The 19,290-nt window shown below is 38.4% G+C and overlaps 4 protein-coding genes across 4 annotated transcripts in view; 2 read left to right on the top strand and 2 right to left on the bottom strand.

The window, feature by feature from the left end:
• The window catches only part of LOC134817619 (uncharacterized), an 87,506-nt gene that overhangs the window by 11,503 nt on the left and 56,713 nt on the right, over window positions 1-19,290 (top strand). The window lies entirely within an intron of this gene.
• Window positions 1-19,290, top strand: part of LOC134817621 (inactive rhomboid protein 1-like) — a 149,411-nt gene that overhangs the window by 91,028 nt on the left and 39,093 nt on the right. The gene's annotated exons all lie outside the window — the stretch shown is intronic.
• LOC134816427 (uncharacterized) lies at window positions 1,544-6,019 on the bottom strand. The gene is made up of 9 exons (XM_063825264.1): window positions 5,840-6,019; window positions 5,658-5,728; window positions 5,450-5,542; window positions 5,261-5,322; window positions 4,928-5,065; window positions 4,019-4,178; window positions 3,602-3,775; window positions 3,330-3,419; window positions 1,544-3,193 (listed from the first exon to the last, which is right to left on the bottom strand). Exons 1-9 carry the CDS (start codon window positions 5,949-5,951, stop codon window positions 2,534-2,536), a joined length of 1,560 nt encoding a protein of 519 aa, XP_063681334.1. The 5' UTR covers window positions 5,952-6,019; the 3' UTR covers window positions 1,544-2,533.
• On the bottom strand, window positions 6,594-9,021 carry LOC134816666 (piwi-like protein 1). Its single transcript, XM_063825619.1, has one exon. The coding sequence runs from the start codon at window positions 8,712-8,714 to the stop codon at window positions 7,929-7,931; it is 786 nt and encodes a 261-aa protein (XP_063681689.1). The 5' UTR covers window positions 8,715-9,021; the 3' UTR covers window positions 6,594-7,928.

Raw genomic sequence — 19,290 nt, 5'->3', positions numbered from 1 at the left:
AAGTGTAATAGTTGAGGTCAATCTTGAGGTCCCCGTCCACGTACGCTTGCAGGGTTTTAGTTTGGGGTCCGGTCCAGACCAGGCAATTGTGTTGCCAAGTGTTAAGAGCGGGGCGAACTCCTGATCGTCCTCCACTCGCTCCAAACATGTAGACCTGGTACAAATTAGGAAGTTTATTTGAAGTTGTTAAAAATGTCACAACTGACAGTGACAACAGCAACCAGATGTAGTCAAAATCATAAAATCTTAGTCTTACACGATGACGAACATTCGCAATGACAAGCTGAAGTTCTTAAAATCTAACCTCTCTCATACTATCCATGAGAAGAATCTCACTGCTATGAGCACTTGTCTGTCTCATAACTCCATAGTTGAACCAAGCCCCCGCTCCTGTAACAGCGTATGACCCCATTTCCTCCCGTGACTTCTTCAACCAGCCGCAGATGGTCAGGCCTGTCTGTGTAGTCGTCATATTCGGGGTAAGTGACACGTAGTTTTCAGTGCTCAGTGACTCGGGAAATCTGATAGCAGTGTGATCTGAAGAATGAGCTGCAGCAATGAAGGTGACCACCGCGATTAGAAGGGCCGGGAATCCTGATTTGGCCATTTTAAACTATGAACGCTAAAAGTAAAAGAATTTAACGATCGGTTATCCCACTGAGAGGAAGTGAGGACTGAAGAGAATCTCAAACTTATAAACTGTTAATTGATGTAGATAAAGGCGTTCCAACCTGTTAGTGACAGTGTTACCAGATTCTCAGCTAACTGTAGTTACAACCCTGTAAGGATTCCCATTCCTCAGATTGGTTGGTGATAATTGAGTATTGACTGCACTGACAACGTTTTCAAAGTGTAGTGGTACTGATAAGGTTTTAGGTTTATTAAACGTCGGCGCCGAATTCAGAGTTGCTTCACAACTCGTCGAAGATGTTACAAAATCTTAAATAAATATTGTACAGGTATCACTAGCTGTTGATGATGATAAGGTAATTGAGCTTAATTTAGTGCGAAGTGATAACTAAATGGGATCCACTCTGCTTGTCCATAGGTTTACTGTTTGTGACATGAATTTATTATATTCTAATGACCGATATTTCATTGTAGGTTTACAACCTACCAGGACGCGCGCCGAGTTGGACTCGTCCAATATATGGAACAGATATTTTACGAGTATCACCCGTTAAATATTTCACTGTTCGCAGTTTGTAAATGTCATGGTATACTAAGGACATGGTGCAGTGCACGTGAAATCACTTGCCATGATCTGCATACATCAGGTTTGATTGTTTACTGGACGGCGCCAGCCTGCCAGTTTCACTCCACCAGCGCCATATCTTTAAAACACTTAAGCCTGAGGTCCCCAAACTCCAAGTAAGCTTGATTGACAGTTGTTCAGTTTACAATTATAAATGAAACCCGTATGCCGTTGTATCACGTTGCGACCCCCACGGTCGTTTCACTATGTGTTTTTTTATCGTTCTGACGATACAGGGGGAGCCGCGCACTTCGTGCGCGGCGGGTCATACAACGTATGACAAGTATGCCGTACATTTAATATTCGAAATATCATAATCAATAATGATATCACATATCAACTTGATTTTGAACTGTGATTCCGAATCGCACCACATATCATATTAGGAGTCGATCACATATAATCGCTCTCTCCCAGAGAAGCTACATAGCCGTGCATTTCATCCTTTGGTTGACACACGCTTCAACCCCTTTTGATCGCGCGATCAAAAGGAGTTGCAGCGTCAAGTCAAAATGCGAAAATCGTCCCTCAAATTGAAATATGAAATAGTTGGGACTGGGAGCTCTAATCAATATGAGAGGAATGTGACTTCCTCGCAATAGCTAGTAGATAAGCGGTCAAAGCTCACTTAAATACATCCATTCTCAGATCTGCAATTGGACGGTTTAGCTACCTCGAACGTCGATTTAAAGTATTTTTTCAAAGATTTTAAATTTCCAAAAATTAAGATCGGGATCACGAATCGGTTGTCTGTAATCTTTTATCGACTGAAAATAAATTTGAAGAGAATTTTTAACAGCATAAGTAACTGTATAGTAGTACTAGTATGTCCTATTTTATTGCCATATAATTCCCAGAATTAAATAATAAGCTCATGCCAAAAAATGAAATTCGAGAATTGAGGAAATCGATTATCGGAAACGTACAGCAGAGACAAATACATCGACGTCACAAGCACGAGCAAGATTTCTAACGATGTTTCTGATTCAAATCTATTCGACTTCCATGTAACTGTGTTACCTTGAATTTTAAGATCAACATATCTTGAAACATTCTTGGCCTTAGTTTTTAACCTTTTCTGCATGTAATCGCCGATTGTCTAGCAAAACGTTTGAATCAATCAAAAGAATCTCATAAAAACAGAACATGTGCACATCTAGATTCCCTTGAAGTTGACTTAGTTTCAAAACATTCCAAATCTGATAAACTGAAACAGTAAAAATAGGATTTATATCAATAAAATAACTATCAGGAAACTATAAAGTCCACCTCAATATATTATCTCATAGCTCCGTTTCTAGGGGGAGGCGGGGGTGGGATGTCTCTAGCCTTTCTTGGGTCTCTTGGAACTTGGTCATACTCATGGCTAGGATAAGAATTTTCTCGGTTAAAACCTCTAAACTCTGTCGGCTCTCTCGGGTCACTATTTCTCCGGGGGTCATGTGAGTTTTGTTCCCTTGGGTCATGGGAGGGCCGCTGATCAGGTCTCAAGTTTCTAGGTGGAGGAGGAGGAGGCGCATCATGGGAAGGACTGTAGTGTTGAGGGTGCGCCTCTCTAAGCTGCCCGGGCAATTCAGTCCGAACTGGAGGCGTATACTCGCGGACAGGAGGGGGAGTGTCCCGTATTGTTGGACCTTTCTCCCGCATTTGCTCAGGCATTGGCATGGAGGGAGGGGTGGGGAGTTGCGGTCGGGTGCGAGGTTCAGGTTGGACAGGCTGAGGTACGGGCACGTGTTGAGGTACGGGCACGTGTTGGGGTGGAACTTGTTGCTGAGTTGTTGCACTGAGGAGTTGAGGCACTGTCTGGAACTGACTGGGAGGCATTGGCATCATGCCAGAAGGCTGAGGAAGCATGCCAGGTAGAGAGAGCATCTGTGGTGCTCCAAGTCCTCGTGGAGGGACAAGAAGTGGTGTCATGGATGTGACTGCCAGCTGAGGCTGAAACATTGTCAACTATTAAATTTACAAAAATCAGATAAATTAAGCTTTTGTGCTATTCTAGAAATTGTCGCAATACTTCTAAAATGGAATTTAAAAAATAAATAAAAAATAAATAAAATGGAATTAGAATTACCCGAGGAAAGATAAGAACAGCAGTGGGCCGTGTGGCTGGATTTGCAAAAGTTAGTCTTGTTGAGTTGGTCATCACTGGATGAGCAACACTCTGAAATTACATAAATTATATGGATTATTTGAATCATGGCAATAAAAATTGTGTTGCGTATTCTTGAATACATCCAGGCAAATAAAAACTAACAGTCCAAAAATTTTAAGAATCACAAAAAGCTCTTTAGAAGATCTGATTGAAGGATAAATAAAGCTGTATAGAAATTCTGTTTGACTTACTGGAGGCTGCATGATCTGGGAGAACATGCCGGGTCTGCTGAGAGCGACAGCGGCAGCAGCAGCAGCAGCAGCCACCTGGTGAGAACCAGGCAGCATCGTGCCCGGCGGGAGGGAGGCGATGCTGGTAGGTTGAAGAGCAGCAGCCAGGTTAAACTGGGGCGGGGCAGCCGAAACCTGGCAAATAAGATTGAATTAAACTCGGTCATAGTACTTGAGCATTCAAAATTTTCATTAAAATTGGCTTCACCATACTATCCTTTTAACCATGATTTAGCTAAGATTCTCTCCATTGATTGTCTTTCAATCAGAGACCAGAAAATCACTACAAATCTGAATGATTTCAAAAGCGAAAGACTAAAGAATTAATCAAGATGCAGTCAGCCGACAAAAAGTAGCTGAACTAAGGAACTAGCGAACCTGGACTTGTTGCTGGGGTTGAGGTTGAGGGGCTGCAGCAGGAGCAGGAGCAGTGGGGGCAGGAGTGGTGGGGGCCGGGGTGGAATGCTGCTTGTTCACGCTCAGTTCTCCATCACTGTCCACATTCTGATCCACTGCCATACCGTCGTCACCGCTGTGTCTGAAATTTGTTAAATTTGGCCGATCGCCAACTGGGCTTGCTCAGGTTGAGGCTCCCATTTCAAAACATACGTTTTGAATTAGCAAAACAATAATTTAAATCGATGTGAGTTTTTCATTGGAATTTGAAACTACGAATAAAGTTGACATTGTGATTATAATCGGCTGAATGGCAAAGCTTGAGTACTAACCATTTTCGAGAAAGGCTCATGGGGTCCGTTGAATGAGAGTTGGAAATATATAATAGAAAATAAAACACAGAAAAAATAAACAGATCTTGTTTTATCGACCCTGTAGTCTAGATCACCATTCATTATACTGGGAGCTAAGTTTCAACCTAATTACTTTAACAGTTCTTGTTACAGTTCATTCAAAGTCCCAATCACTCAGAATTTCTACCGCTTGATGTCCGGGTGAAAGACATAAATAATCAGCCATAGCAGATCACTCTTGCATTTAGAGTCTGTAGAGCGGCAAAAACTGTACAATTCAACCTCTCAAGCTTAGTTCAGTTTATAGTTCAGTTGTTTACGTGTCCTATAACTAAACAGTTTTAAGACAGTTTGCACGGACGATCGCCGCGTTCTTTAATTAATTAATAGAACCTGTTCCATCAAATATTAATGCAACAATCGACAAATCATTAAAATCCATTTCAAAGTTTTACCAACAGATCCACTTTTCAGGGTGTGCCGCACTCCACTCGGAGGAACTCAAGTTACAAGTTCGCAGCGAGGGCGGTGGTTGTACCTTAGTTTTTGGTGTTGATCAAGTCCGACAAAGTTAAGGTATGATTTGCGACAACCGTTGAGACTGTGACGGGTGCCTTCGTGTGCGCAGACGTAGATTTTAGGGACCGGCTGGATTCCTTTGATGGGAGTATCACACCTGAGGAGGCATATAAGGTTTCTGGGAAACATTGCTTCATTATATATTGTGTAGCAAGCTATTATATTACCAACAGTAGACTAGAGACCTGACTGCTCTTTTTCAGTATTTATGATTACGATATTTTTATTTTATAATTATGGCAAACTGCCCAAACTGTACTTATGATCCAACACGGTAAGATTAGCGACTCACTTGAAGCAGTTACGTGTTCCTTTCTGAGCACAATTCAGACATAGAAAATGTTTGCACGGGATCTGAAACAAGAATTTAGTCGGGTATTCCCATTACATCTTGTGGTTTAAAATTCGTAGTAAATGTTCAACTTGATCAATTTTTGTGTCAGAAAATAGAACGATTATTTCAAATTTTATAACCACTGACCAGTCTTCCGTGGATGAGGATAGGTCGTTTACACTTTTCACAGAAATTCAATAAATTTTCCTTATTTTTCTTCTTCTCTCCAGCTAGCTTCACCTTTGGGGGGACGAGATTGAATACAAGCCTGAACAAAATGTACTTTTCGTTAGATATTCCACTTTCGTTCCCATTCCACTTTTAAAAATAAATGTTTAAAATCGACGACATTTACCTTAAAATTCCAGGTCAAGCTTTCTGCTTGATTTTTCATTTCTTCAGTCTTCTCCACCGGAAGCGGATTGCCTGAATTAGTTCAGTCTGTTGAAAGTAATCACTCTGAAGTAATGAGAAATACAGATTCATTGAATATTTTCTAAAGTTATCGAAGCATATCACAATAAAAGTTGAACTCACTAGTTTCATCATGAGAGTCTCGTTTGAGCTTCAAAGAGATGGACTTCCTCTGTACTTTAGATACATTCTGCTTATCGTTGCTTGCCTCCAGTTCTCCGTACCCCATTGACATGGCTGAGGGATTCAATCTGACGAGAAAAAGATAAAGAAGTGGAATACAAATGAAATCAGTTCATTTGTGATCACTTGGCCATGAATAAGATCGATTTCCTTTCAGTCTGTTTTGAAACGTACTTTGATCGAGGGATCTACACATTCGCGGTAAGACATTCGGTGCCGCGCAAAAGCGTACTTGGTTTAGCGGACAGAAGAGATTTCGCTAGTTAAAAAGAAGGCCGGGACAGCCTAGCCATCGTAGATGAATTATCCCTCTTTTGGTTTTATAAGGGCTTTTATTAAGGGCAAAATAAAAGTTGCGTTTTGTAGATCATACAGTACAACCGCAAAAATCCGGCCTCCAGTTGCGAGCTTAAAGTGCAATACGATTGCAATTTAGAGTTTTTAGCGGCCAGTTATCGCGGCCGTCCTGTAACGGGAATAAAATTCAAGATGCACTATAACAAATAGTTATTTAACAATAAATCTGAAAACTTCGGGCAAAATTTTTGGTTGGTTGTGCGAAGGCGTTACAATTTAGTGATTGATTACAGATTAAGTCGAGAGAGACAAGGCATTGACTAACTAAATATGACGACGCAAATCGATGTTATTCATGTCAACAGAGGTTGAGATTTTGTGCAGTAAAGAACGGTAGGAGAAAAAAAAGTTTATCAAAGTAAGATATTAGCTATGATTGATAAAACATGAAAGCCGAGTTTATCCTTTAAGTAGATTATAGGTCTGCTCAAATTGACTTTCCATTAGCATCGTTACAGTGTCACAATCTGGTTACACGTAATGAATGGGGACTGATTTGAAAGGGTAAGAATGCTTATATTTAATATCAAAATCGTCCATTTTATGAAATTCCTTCCCTAATTTTAACTGAACTGTAACTAAGAGTAGCCTATGCTTAGAATTTCCAGGAAAAATATTAATATTATGATATGAGCCATATTTCTATTAGTTCAGCTTGAAAGATTTCTCTGTGACAAACCCAAATCGATAGAAATATTTTATATAGTAATAATATAATATTGAGTCCACTTTGAAATCTATTTTTAAACATTAAACTGGTAATAAGTACTGTACTGTGGTAAGCAGCTACTACCCCTTCAAGTTAAAAACTATAAAATCTAAAATTACTTTCCTTTATTGACAAAGTGTATTTTTGCTAAAAAATAAGTGATTAAGATTATTAAAAACAAAGCAAAACAGCCTCACAATTGCATCCTTCATAACGGATGTTGACACAGATTAAATGGCAACCATATCGTATTTTCCTTGCATGGCAAGATAAGTCGCCGAGCGAAAAAATCTACAGAAATCGTCAACAATAAGGGACCGTTCACGTTTTTGAACTTTTGTATTCGCTTATTTTAAAATCATTACGCAGTCCAAATTCTAACCTTTTCACTGAAACAACTACTTTGTCTTTACACATATAAGATATTACACAGCGTATTAGCTTCTCCTAGGCTGGCTTATGTAATATGTGAACGATCCCTAATACATATAATAGTTAAAAACAACGGTACGGCAAAATTTCATTACTTACCATGATAGTACATATGATAGTGTTGCTATTCTTTTTAAAACTCATATCACTTCACATAGCATATGCTTTATGGGCTTCGTGGACATGCAACATTTTAATGACAAAGTTAAATTTGCACAAACAATAAATTTTATTAGAACGGCCACGGTGCTATCTGTTCTCGAAACGACACGCTTCAAAACAATTAAAAAAAAACCAAATACATTCAAAAACTGCATTGGTAATTGCACCCATGCTCTATTAGGAGAGACATTCCTAGCTTAACTTCGATCAATACTCCTGCACTACAAATGATTAGCATTTAGCAGCCATATTATAGATGAAATTCTGTTTTAATCAATAATTAGCATGCAGATTGCATCACAGACGTGAATCAGTGTCTCTCACGGGATTCTATTGTCAGTACCAATATTTCTGGTTCACCAACAAGTTCTAGAGATAATAAAGGTAGTTAGCCAGCTGAGGAGATGGGTCCTTGTTGAGGTGGTTACCAACCAAGAACGCAAGTTTGTGGGCATACTGGCACACAGCCGGTACCCTGATAGTTCCAGTCCAGTTGAAGTAAATGTGGCAGAGTTTGAAGGCTATCTGCTGGAGGTGATCTGGTTGTATGTTGGTGGAGAACTCCAGGACGTTGTAGTGAGTTGGGGTTACCGTACCTTGACCAACCGATTGTGGGACTAAAAAGAAGTCAAACAGAGCATCACTGGTAACTTTGGTGTCAACAACGGTTCCAGGGGTAGGGTTTGAGAGTCTACCACCTTGCTTCAAGAAGAATCTTTGTTGAATCCTCTTTGTTACCACAACGAATATCAGTTGAGGCTTTTGTGGTAGCTTAGCCAGTGCTCTCTTGATGGAAGTAAGCTCCATTTCTTTAACAGCTAGTAGCTGACCATCACCAACTCCATCTCTGAAGATGAAGACCCGACTAGGAAAAGCATTGTTAAGCTTAAAATATTGTTGCAAAGCTTCATCAGTGCAAACTTCCAGCTGACTGATCAGTTCCTGTTTTGATGCTTGCCAAGTTGTCTTGCTGTAATATCTTGTACACAGGTCGTTCATAGAGGCCACAAATCCTCCCACAGACCTTGCGGATCCACTGTCGTGATATGTGTCTATACCAATATACATGACTCCTTTCATAGGAATTGCAATCGACCACAGCTCCCCACCTAGCTTTGCATTCATTTGCAGGACAACTTTGGTCACAACAGACATGGCTTTCTTTGGATTCAGATTCTTTGTGACCAAAACTTGTGATTGAATGGGCTGTTCAATGCAGCAATGTTTCTTTATGGCGTCATATCGATCTTTCCTGTCATTTGGCACCAAACAAATCACAATCTTTGTTGTGTCTCGAACATTAGCACGAATAGCTCCGATGAAATCTCGTGCACTGTCTGAGTTTATTGTCACAACTTGTCCGCCTGCTCCGATATGTATGCCACAAGCAGGCCCCACTTTGTTGCAGGTATCTTTGAAGGTTGAGGCATGTGCCGAATCTCTAGATGTACATATGATGAGATAGTCAGAAGAGAGGGAATGGCTGGGAGGGAGGGAGAGGGGAGACAGGTAGTGAGTGGAGAGGGAGAGGGAAAAGTGAGAGGGAGAGGGGAGAGACGGAGATATTAACGGAGGGATTAGGTCGGATCGGAGTGCCATTTCGGCGCGAGCTCCTTGCCATTAGCGATTAGGGCAATACCGTTCACTGCCACCATCTGTTGAGCGATACTGACGGTTTAGATGCGGATAGGTTAAGTTATTGATTATTGAAAACTGATTGAAAATTTGAGGTGATGGAAAATTGTCAAGATAAAATTAGATGGCATTTCCCGTATTAATGGAAGGTATTAGAACTGTATGTGTCGATGTAAAAGATTAAGACCTGAAAATTAATCGGAAACAAACGATTTAAAATTTAACCGAACCAAAATTCCGGGACCGTATCCATTTAGGCACGCCGCACCTGCGAGATCTCTGATGCCTGTGTAGAGGGCACTTCCTTAGAAGTGTCGACCAATTCCTTGATGTCACCCAGCTCAAATAGCATCTACCCCTCGTACCACATACCCATCAGCATACATGAATAATCAGTATTGGGATGAGGAATAACTGTATCTTTTAGTTCAGGGGTGCCATTAAAAGTGGAGATGGTACATCGATTGAGAACTGGATATCAGAATGTGCCAATGGTGCGTTTTAACCAGACTCTAAAATATATTGAAATCAGCAGAACTATAAACTCCCACAAAGCTTCGCTCTACAAAGTGCTGTTTCCTCCGTCTTGTTAAACGGTTTCAAAACTGACCTCCCGAGAAATTTTGAAAGCTAAATAGTAGTTCTAATTATGTCTCCAATGTAAATGAAATCAATGACCTTATTATCTACACTTTGTTTCTGATAAATATATCGTATATGCTACCAAGAGAAAACTGTCCAACGATTCACCGTATCTACTTAGTACATAACATTCATATTCTCGATTTTTTGTTATATATAGTGTTGGAAAGTATTTAATACTTTTCAATACTTTAAGAATACGACTCATAAATTATGACTATGTTCCTATCCAGATATTACATAAGATCTTTACTTTATTTTTGTTGTATTTAGAATCTATTTTGGTTGTCAAATAAATGATCTAGTCATAAGTTTTCCGTTTTGTCTATTATATATAGGAATAGAATCATATATCGGTTATTTAGGAATCAGGCAATAGCCGAAAAAAAACAATAATTTGGGCCGATGAACCTCGTATTCACTACTTTTTAGTTGGAACTTAATCTTACTTGGGATGCTAACAGAGGGGTACGTTGCCTGTTGGCGCCCCCGCCGATAATGCACCCCCCTGTTGGCCCCACTCCTCCCCCAGAATCCGTATCTATATCTAGAACACATATATTAATTGATATAATAACTTATACACTAGCAATTGAATCCCAGATTGTACTTGAATATTGTTAATTATTGGATACTTATGCTTTGGATAAACTGAATATCAAGTTATACTAATGCAAGAATATCATAACAGTAGATGACATTGCTCTGATAGCTGATACTGTAAAGAGGCAGAGACGCTGATGCTAGAGGTAGAAAGGGTTGCTGCTACAGTTGGAATTTAGAATGTATGAGGTGGCACTAAACCAATTCATTATCAGAACATCGGAAGAACCCTGATTCCATCTAGTCCCTGGGTAACAGTACCAATAGAGCAGTGGAAGCTGCGCCTATTTGGGCTATAGGATCAGAGACAGTGAGAGTGATATTAGGTGTTAGAAAGGAAGAGCTTGGGGGCTTGCAACACACTCAAAAAACTTTGGCGCTCGCGATCCCATACAAGCTTAGAAGTCTATCAAGATCAAAGTGTTAACAGCACTTGTGGCAGTTCGGTGCTACCGTACGGTTCCGAATTGACTATGACGAAAATGTCTAGAGAAGATGGGTTGATGGTTGCTATTCGCGAATGTTAAGAATGGCCACTTAACACAATCAATATCGAGACCATGTCAGACAACAACAGCCTGTACGGTGATCTTCCCAAAGTCAGCTCCAAGAAACCCACGGATGGCTCAGACTTGCAGGTCATGCTCACCGACATCGTGAGCTGACATGAACCAAAACTGATCCTCTGGAAGCCGAGTCATGGGCATATGAACAGGGGGCGACACCTCACTTAAACACATAGATAACCTAAAAGCAGAGATTCTGGGCCTATAGTCAGTAGTGAGATAGCTAGACTGTTGGAGGACAGAAAGCTGTGGAGAACTGTTGTCAATGGATCCTCGGGAATAATTTCCCGCCTTAAGTCGTAGATTCAACACGTGGAGCACCAACATACGTTTGTTTTGTGCATGTTTTAAAAGCATATCAGCAGAGCGCCTCACACCCGCTAAGTCTACTTCCCTGAAAACCGAGTCTACCGACTCCCTTTAGCAAATTTCGTCCCTGGACTCCAGCTACTCAACATGCCTTGAGATAAGTTTAGTGTTGCAGATAGGATTCATTCAGGTTCACAATATGTGGATGAGCAGTTACACTTGCTCTTGTGCAAACAGCGAAAGTTATGGGAACTAAACTTCAATACCTTTCTAGTACAGCAGTTTTTATGATAGCAGTTCCTTTGATTAAATCGTCATAAATAGACAGTGTTTTCAAGACGATTCCTCAACTAGTGGTGGTAGTGGTTGTTCCTCAACTGATGACAACAGAGTTGTATTATTAAATTCATGAAATCTGCTCAACATTGCAAATAGTTCATTCGCCTGATATGGATTGCCACTTAGGAATTCATTTGAACGCACTATTTTTCTAACTGGAGTCGAAATTGGAGTACTGTCGGAATTATGGTTTGATTGGACTTCAATTTGATTGACCAGAGTTGAATTTTTACAGACGCTGGCAAAACTTTTAAAATCAACGACCAGTCATCCGCCTCAAGCTTTTAGCGTCAGCCTCCCTGTTTCTCCTTCTTATCTTTCTTGTTATTCATCACGTGGACCTCGTATTGCTCCGAAACAAGTTGTTGCATCTCTGTATCTTCAATACGTCACCGTTCAGCGTACGCAACCTCCTGATTTTAAGGGTTTAAAGTCAATAAGCTAGCGAGAGGTGACTGTTTTACGTGAGTTTACTGTGGTTATGTGGTTTTTGTACTGTGGGTCCTTGACTTCAGTAGTGATAAGCTAGGCGAGTTACTGTTATGGTGGGTTACTGTGGTTACTGTGATTACTGTTGGTTACTGTTTACTGTGGGTCCTTACTTCAATATTGATAAGCTAGCGAGGTTACTGTTACTGTGGTACTGTTACTGGGGTTTACTGGTACTGTGGGGCCTTACTTAATATTGTTATGCTTGCGAGTTACTGTTACGGTGGTTTTCGGTTACTGTGGGGCCTTACTTCAATATGATAAGCTAGCGAGGTTATTTGTTAATGTGGTAATCTGTGGTTACTGTAACTGTGGAGTCATTACTTCAATATGATACGCTAGCGATGGCCAGGGTGGGGATTTAAGGTTTCTCTTTTTTATAAGGTTTTAAGGTTTTATTTCGGTGTTTTTAAAGGTTTTTTTTCAGTGTTTCCTGCGTTTTAAAAGGTTGTTTTTCAAGTTTTCTTCCGTATCGCAAAAAAAAACAGTTATGTTTTCAGTCGAGGTACACCAAACTAGGTATAATTTGAGGAAAAATGACAATCGGGAGAACACTCTTGCTAGGTATAATTTGAGAAGATTGCCAATTCCGGCCTTTTTGAACGCTTTCTTTCAAGGTCGCTGATTAACGACAATATAATTTGGGTCCATTTTGGAAGTGAAAAAAATACTGACTATTGAATGCCAAACAGTCTTTCTTTTCGAGATATACCACCAATTACGTTCCCATTATTATCCTCAATTTCAAATTAAATTCTTGCCATAGGTTGTGAATATAAAAAGTTACAAATTCTCGTCCCAATCAAAAAAATTTGATGCCTTAGTTTAAACAAAGTCATAAATTTAATCAAGTCGTCCAATTAGCTACTAGGAATTATTACTATGTGGGGCTTTAAAAACCTTACACAAAGGTTTAGGCATTTGCAGGATTGATCGTTCTGTAGCGCTATTCAGATCCGGGCAAAATGGTAACGTTTCGATAAGTTGATAAAACCGGTCTTTGTGCCATTTCCGAGATGCAACACTATTTTTAAAATCTGATCACTAATACAAACAGACGGCAGTTACAGTATTTTTGTATATATGTAGCTCGCAGAATTTGCGTGTGTGATTTTATTTTAAAAACTTGTTTAAATAGCTGCCCTGTAAATAGGCCTCATTGTGTGTAATGTTTATATACTGAATACTTCATACGACTATTCATTAAATTTCTGAACTCGAGGTGGAATGGTGTCACGTGTCCATAGTGAAAAAACAATTTGTAATATACGAGAAATATATAACTATATAAGAAGTGATAGTCGAGAGATTAATGGGGACGAAATGAAGTCACTCAGGCAGAAACAATATACATCATGTATTGTAAACGTTTTCGGCTAGAGTGCTCTGCGTCATAGACGAAACATCGAGATTACTATTTACATAGCTCATTAAATTGTATTTAATTGTGTTGTGTGGGAAAATAGTTTTAAACTATTAATCTATCATGATCGAACCTCTCAGTGTGCTAAAAAATCGAAATCTTATTACTTTATTATTTTAGAGATGTTACCGATCCTCGACAAAGTAGCTGCCATTTTCCATGCGGATCTCCGTCAAACCTTCAAGGCTTCAATAGATGGCGTCGCTTTCTGGTATAATTGCAACATTTCTTTTTAAGGATAAATATTTTCGAAAGCAGTATACCAACTCAAGGTCACGGAATTTATGAATTTATTTATGACAGAAGCTAAAATTTTTCCTATGTCTTTCAGGAGCTATTCATAAATATATAATATACAGGGTGGGCCCAAATGTCAGTGTACATTCGTACACGTTGGCCTTAATAGCTAGTGCACTGAGTGACCAATTGAAAATAATTCTTACTGGTATGACTTGCTACCACCACTGGTTCGAGGAATTTGTCAAATCGATAAAATTATTCGAGTTCATAGTTTTCAACTGAAGTATATTATATATATTATATAATATATATATAATGATGTTTCTTTTGGAAGAAATCCAGTTTCAAGAGTGCTCTACCGGGAGGGGAGCATTGTACAATGATAACAACGATTCTACAAAACTCAAAGTTTCATGCAAATGCAATCATCAGTGTCAGAATAACTTACTAAATTACTAAATCACCCATATTTTCCTTACAAGCTCCTTCATAAATATGTAACTTAACAAACTAAATCAAAAAACAAAAATCAAAGAACGAAACGAAAATGAAATACAAGAAAAAAAAAAACTAAAATTAAAATAAAATATTCTCTAAAAGCATTCTTCAGCATTAAAACTTGTTGGTGTGTCCTACATTTACTTATGAGTTCCCTCTTTCTATTTAATAGATTCCCTCCAATCTTTATATAGGAGGCGGGAACTCATAAGGAAATGTAGGCACACCAACTAGTTTATGCTGATGAAATGCTTTTAGGAATTTTTTTTTTTTAATTTTTAGTTTTTGTTCTTGTATTTCATTTTCGTTCGTTTCGTTTTGATTTTTGTTTTTTATTTAGTTATTTAAGTTATTTTTTATGAAGGAGCTTGTACGGAATATGGATTTAGTAATTTGTAAGTTTTCTGACATGATGTTTGCATTTGCATGTAATTTGAGGTTTGTAGAAGCGTTGTTCATTGTAATATATATATATATATACAGGGTGAGTTGAAAATTGTGTGTGGAATGTGTATAAAAAATCGGATAATTCTTTTTATGAAGGAGCAATTTTGAAAGGTGAATTGCGATAAGTTCAATAAACGTTTACATATTTTCTTCTTGCTCTTATGTGTTTCTATGGGTACTGTATCAGGTCACAGGCACCACGCGTTCTGACGATAATATTTGACACTAAATAACATACTAAGATGTGACATGCGGGAACCCAAGTGTACCCCCACCCACTGTAGTGTACCCTAGTTGTTGGTAAGCTACAAGTTTGACATATTTTCTGGAATTCTTCAACTTTGTCATAAGACCACATTCCATCGTCAGATCTACTGATTTACTGTACAACACTCAGCTCCCTAGAGTTATGTGGTATATGATCAAGCCTCACCTTTGTTTTTGTTAAGATTGATATGGATACAACTTGAAATTTTACGTTGTTTTTACTTTTTTACAGCGGCAATCAAGGCAAATTGGAAAGTAACTTCTGTTTAATTAATATAATGATACAATTTATTTAGGCAAAAAACAAGTTATTTTAAGAGTTTAGCAGGGTGTGTAGTGGTTATAATGAAAATGATAAACTAGTGAATATATAGAATGGCTTGTCTTTTGGTCAAGAAAAGCTGCCAAATTTTTTACTCATTTTACTAGTTAAAGTGTAACTAAGTTGCCATAGTTCTAGATGAACCTCCAAGTAAATGAACCCCAAGTTATGAAAATACCTGTTTGCCCGAGGTAGGTGGAGGTCCTGACCCAGAGCAGGAAGGCGACTGTGAGATGTCCTTTAGTTCCGTCTCGGGCTTGTCACCAGTGTCGGAGAATTGTGGAGGTTACCTCGCCATGACACTAGATATCGAACCATCCTGATAATAACAGTGAAATTATACCCATTTTTAAAAACTCTCCATGTTCCTATTTTAATTTGAGCACAAAATAAAAACATTGTTTTAAAACAACATTAAACTGTGCTGATCATGAAGGGTTCCAAGAACAAACTATATAAAGTACTTTCTTCTCTTAGGGGGAAGTGTTGTGAATTGTAGGCACCCATTACAGCAACAGTAACAGTAGCACACCATTACAGTTACAGTTACAATATCCAGACATTACTGAACAGTGCACACCATTACAGTGACAGTAACAGTAGCACACATTACTGCAACCGTTCACAACATTACAGTGACAGTAACAGTTGTCATCATTAAAGTGACAGTAACAGTATCACTCAACAATACTGTGTCAGTAATCACAACATGACAGTGACTTGTTACACAGTATCTACAACATTACGGTGACAGTAATCAGTATCACACTATTACAGTGATCAGTAACTGGATCACAACATTTACTGTAACAATATCACACCAGTACAGTGTCAGTAATACAGAATCACAAATTTACTGTAACAATATCACACCATTACAGTAGACAGTTACAGTTCAACATCATGTACGGTAAACATTATATCCACACTGTTAAGTAACATTATATGTTTTCCACCATTATTGTAAAATATCACAATGTTACATACAACAGTATATGGCTATCACTCCATTAATGTATCATTTTCCCATGTTACTAGAATCAGTTATGATTATCTCACCATTAATGTAACCATATTATCACACCGGTACATACAACAGTAACATTAGCACACCATTACATGTAACTGTAATGGTATTCCTCACCATTACCGTAACATACACACACGGTTACAGTAAACAGTAACTATATCACACCATTACGTTTTTTGTTAACATTAATGGTTAACACACCATTGTAAACAGTAAACGTGAAGGAACTAACCTAAAGAAGGGCGGTCTGGCCGATGGACTTCTAGTGTGCTGTTTACTGTCTGCTTGGACCTTCGGTACAGTAGCTCGATAACATCTTCTACTGTTAGTTCCTGAATAAAGAATAATTTAATGCATTTCACTGAAGCGTCTTATATATAATTCTTTTCTGGTATTTATAATAGTAATCAGGGGTTCACTTTGGTATTTAAATGAGTAAGCGTACTATAGTTTTGTGTTGCTTTTTAAAGGCTATTGCACCTATTTTTTTATATGTTGGCCCTATGTTAGGAAAGCTGTATTAATTCTGAAGCTTTGTTTTTAGGCATAAATTTATTTCAAAAGGTCCCCCGCCAGTGTTTTCGGGTACGTGCCCCCCCCCCCTACCAGTGTACGGGTAAGTGCCCCCCATACACAGTGTTACGGGGTACGTGCCCCCCTAACGTATTTACGGGTACCGTGGCCCAGTGTTAGGGTATTTTTCTCACGTTTTTTGCCATCTGATTCTCTTTTGGCGATAAAATAATATTTCTCCGTGTTTCAAGCGATTCCGATCTTTTTGAGCCCCATATAAGTTTTTATTTTTTGGTAATTAAGCTAATTGGTATTTACCTATTAACTGATTGTTGACGTTAAAATTTGTAGGACAAAGTTTTTCTCCTTGATAAAATTATATCTCCCTCGAATAATCCACGTTTCTACGATGTTTACAACTAAGGATACTCGACAAAAGAGAAAGATGGCAAAAAAAGTGACAATAAAGTGGCATTAATGCGTGGAAAAGGTTTGGGAAACAGTTGGTCAGCTGAAAGGGCATGTAATGGAACTCAAAACAGTCAAAAATCCTTAGGATGGCTTTTTGTTTCGGTTAAATCGATTTTACAGGGAGGATATTATATAATCTCGAAGTTTCGAAACATTTACGATGCCGTACTTAAAAGAATACGTACCGGGGTCCGCCCTTACGGGGGGGGGGGGGGGGGCATCCCCCCCTCTTCCCCGCCATTATTTGCTTGGTGGTTTCAGCCCGTATTCCACAACTAAAAATAAAATAAAACGTGTTCACCCCCCCCCCCCCCACTGCAACTGCCACCGACATCCTTATAAAATAAAAGTTTAAAACCTCAAACGTCCTTGTAGGTTGTAAATACCAATTAAAGTATTTTGGATGCATTATTATATGACAGCATCACAGCGTAAGCAAGTAAGAGACCGACCTATGCTGCCGATCCGCAAGTTGTTGACTGGTGTAAGAGTAGTCGGAGAGGAGAGCCAGCGCAGCGGTCGCACTCATTTCGCATCCGCTGTCACGATACCACACGCCAGCAAGGCACCACACTTGATGTAGGCTTCTGATGATTATAGGTACTGGACAGAAAAAAGAGAATTTAAATAGTTACTAATTTACCAGACTACTAGACTAGTTACTAACTTCTCACTAGTAATAGTTACTATTCTTACCAGACTACACTAGGTACTACACTAGTAAGCTCATTGTTCAACTTTCATCAGTTAACTATCCTAAACAAACCTCTGGAAAGGGCACTGCACACTGTTATCAAAAAGTACACTGTGATCATGAAGTACTATGAACTACAGATTTAAAAACACGACGCTTCACGCTACACATGGTAAATTACACATCCATAATATCGATCCTATAGGTTAAGAAGTTTAGACTTGCACTGAACAGCTTGGACTATTGTTTCTAAAATTTTGCGATTAATTAGACAATAGACTTAATTTAAACTTAGATTATATTCGTTTCAGTTGAAATTCGTTTCAGTTGAAATTTGATTGTCGTATAGTACCAGAAAACACATTTATTATCTCAATTTGATACTATGAAAATAAAAAATTAAAATGGTGAAAAATAGTGAATGATTTTTATGGTGAATTGGGTTTCCAAATTGTAAAATTTCACCATTTTTCACCATATGATCAAAAATTGACAATAAATGGTAAAATTAAAACTCTCTAAATAATAAACAAACAACCCAAATACAGAATATAATACCAAAGTAAACAACAAAATACACACATATTAATCATGCCAAGATTATAAACAGTACAATAAGATTCAAATAAACTACAATTCTAATTGAATTGTTTGTTGCTAAGTAACCTGCTCTGCTAGAGTGATTATACTTAATAATTCTAATTGAATTAGAATTTATTCCAAACCTTTGAAGCAATGAAATTCAAATTGAAACACGTGTCAAGACAAACACGTCTAAATCTATTTACATGTTATTAAATAAATGATATAAATCCCCGTAAAAATAAAAACGTGTAGCGTACATACTGACGGTTTGTAAAATTAAATGATATAAATAAAAACAAATTTAACGAAAAACATCTATTATAGCTATAGTACAATTAGATTAACCAATTATTGTCCATTCTATCAGATCAAGTAATTCATGTTCAATGTTCATTGTTTAGGGTTTTTTAAATAGACAGCTTAAGTATGTGTTGCTAAGTAACCTGCACTCCTAGAGTGATTGTTGCTAAGTAACCTGCACTGCTAGAGTGATTGTTGCTAAGTAACCTGCACTCCTAGAGTGATTGTTGCTAAGTAACCTGCACTGCTAGAGTGATTGTTGCTAAGTAACCTGCACTGCTAGAGTGATTGTTGCTAAGTAACCTGCACTGCTAGAGTGATTGTTGCTAAGTAACCTGCACTGCTAGAGTGATTGTTG

This window comes from Bolinopsis microptera, chromosome 6 (genome assembly GCF_026151205.1).
Source record: "Bolinopsis microptera isolate Bmic1 chromosome 6, MBARI_Bmic_1.0, whole genome shotgun sequence".
Classification (NCBI taxonomy): Eukaryota; Metazoa; Ctenophora; class Tentaculata; order Lobata; family Bolinopsidae; genus Bolinopsis; species Bolinopsis microptera.
The sequence above is the reverse complement of the archived record's forward strand: the minus strand, read 5'-3'. Positions and strand labels throughout refer to the sequence as shown.